The sequence below is a fragment of the Microtus oregoni genome, unplaced genomic scaffold, assembly GCF_018167655.1.
Source record: "Microtus oregoni isolate MIOR12 unplaced genomic scaffold, Mior012 000020F_ref0000438, whole genome shotgun sequence".
Classification (NCBI taxonomy): domain Eukaryota; kingdom Metazoa; phylum Chordata; class Mammalia; order Rodentia; family Cricetidae; genus Microtus; species Microtus oregoni.
The window spans coordinates 5,345,757-5,354,307 of NW_024543079.1; the positions used below are offsets into that span (position 1 = coordinate 5,345,757).

The window sequence follows — 8,551 nt, forward strand, 5'->3', positions numbered from 1 at the left end:
TTCTTATGGAATGCATTTGATTTCACCATTACTTTGTAAAGGAGAAAGTATTTATTAGTTTTTTTTGAGTTTTAACAGCTTTGTGTATATCGGTGTCTATGTGCATATGAGTGCAGGTATCTGAGAAATCCAGAAGAGGGTGTCTGTCTTTCTGAAGCTGGAGTTACAGGGAACTGTGAGATGCCTGACCTAGATGCTGAGAACCAAACTACAGTTCTCTGCAAGGGCAGAAGGCATTCTTAACTTCTGGGCCATCTCTCCAACTCTGTCTTGAATTTACAGAAGTTTGATGGCTCTGGCTTGTGCACAGCACACATGGCTTTATCTCAGCATCCAGTTCTAACGTTCATCTGTTGCGTGTGCAGTTCCGGTCCATATAGTTTCATTGTTGCATTACCGTTCTGTGATTTGACCCGAAATGTCTTTATTCATCCTCCTGCCTTTGTCTTAACTGGTTTTCTGATGGCTTATTTCTTCTGCTTTCAAGTCTTTTGCTCTATTTTGTTTTCTTTAAGAGAAAGAGGCTGAAGAGATGGCTCAATGGCTAGGAGCACTGACTGCTCTTTCAGATGACTTGGGTTTACTTACTAGCATCCACATGGCAGCTTATGATTATCCATAGCTCTAGTTTCAGGGGATCCAATGCCCTCTTCTGACCTCTGTGGGCACCAGGCACACATGTGGAGCAATACATATATGCAGGCAAAACACTCATACACATAAAAGAACACACCTCCCTGCTTTGATACAAGGTCTCACTGTGTAGTCCTTTGAAGACCAGACTGGCCTTGAACTTACAGAGATCCACCTCTCTCTCTGACTCCCAGGTGGTGGGTTTAAAGGGATGTAGCACCATGCCTGGCAACATAAATACATTTTCAAAAAGTTCAAAAGAATAGAAGTAAAAACAAAAATAAATCTTAAAAAAATTGAGGGTGGTGGTGGAAAGATGGTGCAGTAGAAAGAGTACTCACTGCTCTTGAAGAAGATTTAAGTTTTGTTCCCAGCATCCAAATCAGTCAGCTTCCAGCCATCTGTAACTCTAGTTCCAGGGGATGCCCTTTTCTGGCCCCCATGGACACCTACACACACACACACACACACACACACACACACACACACACACACACCATGTAAATAAAAATCAATCTTAAAAAGTCTCTAAGTTGTGATTCTTTAGGCTGCATTTTCTGTTACAGGTTTTCAGTGATATATAGTGTCTCTGACGCTGGTGATTGACACATGGTTTCTAGGTGAGGGATTAGTTAGACAGGGCAAATATGGAGAGGATAATTCGACTTCAGTGAAGATTCATCTGGGATACCCAAGAATTTTCAGACTTGAAATGGATACTACAACTGGGCAGATCATGGCCAGGCCATACCCAGTCACTATGTTCAGACTTGAGAGTCTGTCTGTGGATGGTTGTTCTTTTGGTAGATAAAACAAAGATAACAGAATGAGGTTTGCTTTTCTGGGAAAGCTGACAGTAATCAAGTTAAGTTCAGTCACCAAGCTCCTAAGGCTACCTAAATGATTACTAATAAACAGGGAACAACGTAAGAGATAAGTTAATGAAGGAGGGCTGATGAAGGAGGTTTGCTTGAGTGAAGAAACACTCCAGGTAAGTGTGAGGGTCGATGCTGCATTTGGTTTGAAGGCTAAAATTGAACAGGTTTGCTGCTGTGGAGGCACTGCTCAGCTGGCTTTCCTAGGGGAGGTGACACCAATCTGTACAATCTGGTCAGCTGTACTGGGCTGGCTTCAGCATTGTCTGGATGTACGAGAAATTGCTCAAGAGTAAGAGACCTAAAGTGTGGAACCCGCTGACATTTTCTGGATAAGGCAATGGAGTGAAGACACAGAGAAGAAGAGCCTTTCATTTTTAATGATGGCAGTAATTTCTCAGGAAAGACAAAATTAGGAACAAGAAAGCAGTAAATCGAAGTGTCCAGGATTGTGGACATTACCCAAAGATCTCAGCATTGGCCTGAACCTTCTTCCAGCTTTGTTTCAGGAGGCCCATCCGAGGACGTCCATGAAAGCTCTCAGGCTCACGCTCAGGCTCTGATGTTCTGTTTAAGTAGAAAAAGAAGATTCATGTTGCAGGTTACAAAAGAGTCTCTCTGGCTTAGTGTCGGTCATTTCTGTCTTGGGGCAGTCCTAGAGAATGACGTCTCTAGTAGCAGGGGACCCTCTGTTGCATTAATCTGTTTCATTTATCCTAAAGATAGCCACTCCCCATGCTCTAGCCTCTCTAAGGACACATTAGGGAGAATTGAAAGCAGAGCTGGTCCTTTTTTTTTTTTTTGAGTCATCCCCTAGGCCTTTCTGTCTCTTTGTTATGGAAGCCAGCCGCTGTATTGCCTGGGCAGAAGTCACTGAACTTCTAGTTCTAAGAACTTGGAAATGGTCAGTTGGGGCTCAGGCTTCACCTGTAGAAAATAGCATGGCACTCTGGAGATTTAGAAGGCCTAAAAATGCAAAGATTTGATTGGGGGCTCTTGGAGCATAGAGGCAGGCTAAGAGCCTCGTGGTGGTCAGATCTGATTAAAAATAAAAAGCAGAAACCAAAGAAGTTTGCTATGCTACCACTTAGTGAGTATTTATTTATTTATTTATTTATTTATTTTATTATTATTATTTTTAAAGATTTATTTATTAATTATGTACAAAGCATCTGCCTGCATGTATCCCTGCAGGCCAGAAGAGGCACCAGATCTCATCATAGATGGTTGTGAGCCACCATGTGGTTGCTGGGAATTGAACTCAGGACCTCTGGAAGAACAGTCAGTGCTCTTAACCTCTAAGCCATCTCTCAGCCCCCTTTATTTCTTGATATGTGTGTGTGTTGTTTTGAGACAGGGTATCTCTGTGTAGTCCTGGCTCTGCCTGCCTCTGTCTCTCAAGTGCTGGGATTAAAGGTATGTGCCACCACTGCCAGGCTTCAATTGGTTTCTTATAGTAGACTCGTTTTCCTCACCTAGCAGGTGAAAATCATAATATAAATCTACTGTACAGCTATTTTCATTTAATCTTATTTTCTCAGATCTTTCAGTAATTTGTTCTTTAACAATTTCTCACACACACGCACGCACACATGTGCTCACTCCCCACAGGCACACACATGCACACACACACACACACACACACACACACACACACACTTTGCATTCTGATTGTTTTCCTTCCACTTATTCTCATCTCTTTGCCACACCCCTTCAGGTCACTTTCTTGAATTCATGTCATTTTGTTTTGTGACCCACTGATTTTTAGCTGTGGCTATGCATGTGATGGAGCCTGATGGACTTATGAGTGGGTATACAACAGAAGGTCATGGCTGCTTTACATCAGTATCCACCAACAGCCAGTAGTTTCCCGGGAGAGAAAGCCTGAACCCATCTCCCATTTAAGACTGTCTGTTAAGACTGAGAGATGGCTCAGCGGTTAAGAGCATTGCCTGCTCTTCCAAAGGTCCTGAGTTCAATTCCCAGCAACCGCATGGTGGCTCATAACCATCTGTAATGAGGTCTGGTGCCCTCTTCTGGCCTTCAGGCATACACACAGAAAGAATATTGTATACATAATAAATAAATAAATATTAAAAAAAAGACTGTTGTGAAACTTAGGTCTGTGAAGGAGTAGTGTATGCAGCTGCAGCTGCAGTGGCTTCACGGTCGCAGAGTTCGTGCCTGCCTAGAAGACAGGGTTCTGCAGCTCTGCTCCTCATCACTCAGCTCTTACCCCCAGGCCTGAGCCCTCAGCGGCATCAGAATCTCTTAGCAGCTTGAGCAGCTGTGAGTCTCTTCATTCACTGCAAAGAGAAGCTTCTCTGATCAAGGTTTAGGGTAGTCATTGTCTTTGGGACTCGGGGAGGCAAAGCCCAGTTTCTTAGGGAGCTGTGGACCCATGGGAGTTGAAGCCTGAACCAGACACTGACCTTTGTGGCAGCCTTCTTTTGACTCCTGGCCTGCTACCACCCTCTGGACCTGTGGTGCCTTTTGTACTGCTGGGACTTTCTGTACTTTCTCCGTCTTGTCAGTCGGAAGGGTTTTCTTTTTGGAATATGCAGGTTTTCAGACTTTTGGGCAGTTGTGGCCTTAGTTGGTGGGATCGTCGATGGTGGTGGAGGCTTCGTGTAGCTATTTTAATGTAAAATTGTGTTATATATGGTAATTGTTAACGCATACCTGACAGTGTGCCAAATAATAGCTACAGTTTTCTCCCTGGACATTTGAGGTTTTTTTTTTTTTTTTTTTTTCTAATTGCAAAATCAGCAATTTTTGTTGTTTTTGTGAGGCAAGGTTTCTTGGTGTAGCTTTGGAGCCTGTCTTGGAATTCTCTCTGTAGACCAGGTTGGCCTTGAACTCACGGAGATCTGCCTGCCTCTGCCTCCCAAGTGCTGGGATTAAAGGCATGTGTCTCCACTCCCTGTCCAAAATCAACAATTTCTTCTGAGATCCCGGCGTACCCAGTAGAACCTTCTATTGCTACAATCTTCCCTCTTCACGCCCCCAAAGGGGTAAGCCCTTGACTTATTTTCTCTACCCTTGAATCTCAGAGCCTGTTGTTGCCATTCTCCCGAAAGACCAAAGCTGAGTTGGAGGCCTTACCGTACTGTCCGGTACTCTTCATTGCATTCAATGTCACACTCTATTTTCAGCCTGTAGTTGTTAAGGTTGCCGTTGCAGCCAGTGAAGACAAAACTCTGACACTCGCCGGCAGTTCTGTTGTAGAAGAATCTAAAATGGACCTCATAGCAGCTGCCAGGATCCACGTCCATATTACAAGACTCTGCGAGAGAAGTTGCCACGGAATTAGAGGAAGATGCTTGGGGCTCAAGAGCAAGCGTTGTCTCTATTCAGAGGCCCTTGAAAGTTCCAGCTTGGGACGGAGAGGTGCCTTAGGGGGTTAAGGAGCCAACAACTGGAGTTCTCTCTCCGAGCCCGTGTGGTGGGAAGAGAGAACCAGCTCCCTCCAGTTGTCCTCTGACCTGCACATGCATGCCATGGTTCATAAGCATGCATGAACAATTGCACACATGCAGGTTTAGACACCCACACACTAAAAGAAAAATTCCTTCCTCTAGCTTGGAAACATTCTTGTTCAGGGACCCTCAGAGGTTTCTGCCTTTTTTTGTTGTAAGTAGAGTCACACGACAAAGCCACCTTCGTCCAATATAGTTTACATCTCCAGATGGTGGGTCCCAGGCAGTGGTTTGGGGAAGGACCAGATGGTGAATAGCTTAGCTTGTGCAAAGTGACAATGTTCCTCGCACTGCATACCTTGCAGGCTATCCTGGCATCCTAGCCTTTCAGCTGCCTGCTCAAGACACACAACTCAGAACACACACACACACACACACACACACACACACCACACACCCCACTGTCTACTTACTCATTCTACAACCAGAAGCGTGACAGTCTTTCACCCCCATATCTTGCTGTTCTTCACGCCTTCTCTTGGAAGCAGTTGTCTCATTTTTTATTGGCCAAGTGGTGGGTAAGGATGATTGAAATAGTCATACTGGTGGCCATATTGATAGCCCAGTGCTTAGTGCCCACCTTCCTCCCTCAAGCTGCCGGTCTGTAGTTTGTTTTCTGGTAACACTTCTTGGCTCGGCCTTGCCACACGTGCAATTTTATCTTAAAGTCATAAATACTGTCTGATTTTCTAGTTTTTGTTTTACATATAGACAAAATGGAGTCGGGGAGGAGATGATCATTGGGCTTACAGTCTTGTCGAGAGGCAGATGTCTGCTGAGTGACAGGGCCAGAGTTTGGAATCTGAATCAAAGCAGAGACTGTATCACTTGGGCTTCAGGAGAAAGTCTCATTATGGGTCATAGCCACACTGTAAACTCTTCCATATAGGTACAGCGTGCTCAGATGTCTTCTGTATGTCCAGAGCCCAAATGCAGGCTAGACCTCAATGGTATTACTCTCTAAAATCCTCTCTTATTGGAAGGCATGCTCTTGGAAGGTATGAACTTTTTGAAATATGCCACAAAACCCCTGTCACAAAATGCTTGCAGTTTTTTGACCGCCTACAAAGGAGTTCTCTATCTGGAAAGGACTTACTTATACCGTATATTGTTTTATCCTCTCTGGACACCCACAAGTCCCCTGAAGAAAATAATGCCCTGAGTTAAGGCACTGAAGGAGAGAGGAGCCTTCTGACCCCCCCTCCCCCCAGTGGAACTGTTTTCATTTCTTTCCCCCTCATTCATAATTGGTTTTGGAGTTTACCTTCTATTTTAACCTTATCCATACCTTTGTATTCTCTGCAGATATTGTGAGTGAGCCTGGCAACACCACTCAGTACTGGGGCAGTGACTGAGCAGAAGATGAAGATTCCTAGGAGAAACCCCATCTTATCAGGCTTCATGGTGGAGCAAGCAGCGGGTAGAAGCTGTTGAATGCTCTTATACTTCAAGTTTGGTTTGGTAGGAGGGATCCTGAATTGGGTTTTATGATGTGTTGAGTTGAACGCTGAGCGCTTGAGTACCCAGCCATGAAGCTAAAGGTCCCAAACTGATTAGACCCCTGATAGTGAATTCCATATTCATGTAGAGACAATACGAGCTTAGGGACCAGAGCATATGCATATGCTTAACTATGAAGGGCTGGGTCATCAGAGCAAGGAATTTCAAAAGAATTTCTCCCTTCCCATGTTCTGGTTTTCTAAAGCAGAGAAAAAAACTGGCCTGGTGCATTAGAAAGAACGAAGTGCGAGCATAACAGAAATGATGGTTGAGGTGTTTCCTTCTTGCCAAAGTCTACATAAGTAACCCATATGGACTAAGTTGTTAAATTAATACACAGAATCTCTGAGGTAGGCGTATTCGTCATCATCACTGACAGACACTGAGCTGGTAAAGATAAAGCTATGTTCATGATCATTTATCTGTTTTCTAGTGGACACCTGATTTGAAGTTGCCATAATGTTTACTAGTGTTTTATTATTATTACTATCGTTTAAGTTTTGGAGGCAAGAGCTGGGTGTTTACACTGATTTGTCCAGGAACTTGTTGTATAACCCAAGCTGGCCTTGAGTTTCTGATCTGCCTACCTGAGCCTCCCAAGTACTGGGATTACAGGTCCCCGCCTTTATACTCAGCTAAGGGTTTGTTTGAAACACAATGCTACACTGCTTTATGAAGCCACCTTGAGCCTGAAAAAGTGACTTCCATTCACAACCTGGAATCACTTGGTATTGGTTTCTTTTGGTGAACCATGAAATAAAGGCCTCCTTTAATTTTCTAATGGTTCTAGACTTCTCTTTTCTTCAGTCATCACATTCTGTTCAGCTATTGCCCACAACTATAGTCATGTAATTTGCTAATATATATGAACTTGTGTGTTTTATTACATTATATATTCCCAATTCAAAAGCCATACTTAATTTCTTGAACTTTATTTTAAGAGTTTTCATTTTCCATATAAAAGTCCAAATTAACTTGATAAATTTCTGAGAAAACCTACCCTAGACATTGCTTTGAGTTGCATTGAATCTATAGACCAATTTTCTGTTAATTTTGGCCTTTAATAATCTTTTTCAAGAAAAGTTTTTAGGACTGGAGAGATGATTCAGTGGTTAAGAGCACTTGCTTCTCTTCCAGAGGACCCAAGTTCAGTTCCCAGTGCCTACATGGGGTGGTTTACAACATCCTATAACTCTAATTTCATGGGGAGCCTATGTTTTCTTATGGCTGTAATGGTCTGTCCTGTCCCTTTAAGAGACAAACCATGCCCACTCCCTCCCCTGTCTGCAGAAGAGTCCTTCCCTTTCCATGCCTCTCTCTCTTTATCTCTCTCTTGAAGAGGTAGCTTCTGTCTTTCCCCTCTCCCCACTTTTCCCCTTCCCCCTCTGTTTCTCTCTCTCTCTCTCTCTCTCTCTCTCTCTCTCTTTGCTCTTCTCCCCTTCTGCCTCCATAACCCATTAAATAAATATCCAATCTCACTCTACATGGTGTGCCTATCCATATCTCCATCTCTCGCCCACTGTGTGGCTCCCTGTACAGGACCAGCTGCCTTTGAAGACCCATGACGTGGTCTCATGGCCTGCCTATCTGTCTCTCCTTGTGGGACTGGCTTCCCTGTCGAGGTCTCTCATCCACCACATGGCTCCCTGCCTGGGACTTGTTGCCCCTTGTGGTCTGCTGCAGCCACTTGGGGAACTGTGCTGTCCCTGCCTGGGACTGGCTGCTCCTGGGACCCATTGTCTGCTGTATCATGGGGACCTGCAGCATGGTCTTGTGGCCTGCTGCAGCCACTTGGGGACCTGCAGTGTTTTTACTTAAACCATAACAATGGCATATGGGTGTGCCTTCCCCCTTCCCCAGACACACAAATAAAAAGAGACTCACGACTGGTCGAAGTGATTGCAAAGAGATTGCAGAATACCTTTCTTAAATGAGCAAATACACACCACTCCTTCCTTCAAAGGTCCAGGGATTATCATGGCAGATGGAGAGAAAGAGTGTAAGGGCCAGAGACAAGGAACAGTGTCTTCTGAGTACAGTCCGGCAGCTCATATATGAGCTCAT

The 8,551-nt window shown here is 44.2% G+C and overlaps 1 protein-coding gene across 1 annotated transcript; it reads right to left on the reverse strand.

The window, feature by feature from the left end:
• Positions 1-1,966: 1,966 nt before the first annotated feature.
• Positions 1,967-6,390, reverse strand: Spint4 (serine peptidase inhibitor, Kunitz type 4). Its single transcript, XM_041670693.1, has 3 exons — positions 6,276-6,390; positions 4,614-4,794; positions 1,967-2,075 (listed from the first exon to the last, which is right to left on the reverse strand). The coding sequence occupies exons 1-3, from the start codon at positions 6,388-6,390 to the stop codon at positions 1,967-1,969; spliced, it is 405 nt and encodes a 134-aa protein (XP_041526627.1).
• Between the last annotated feature and the right edge of the window lie 2,161 nt (positions 6,391-8,551).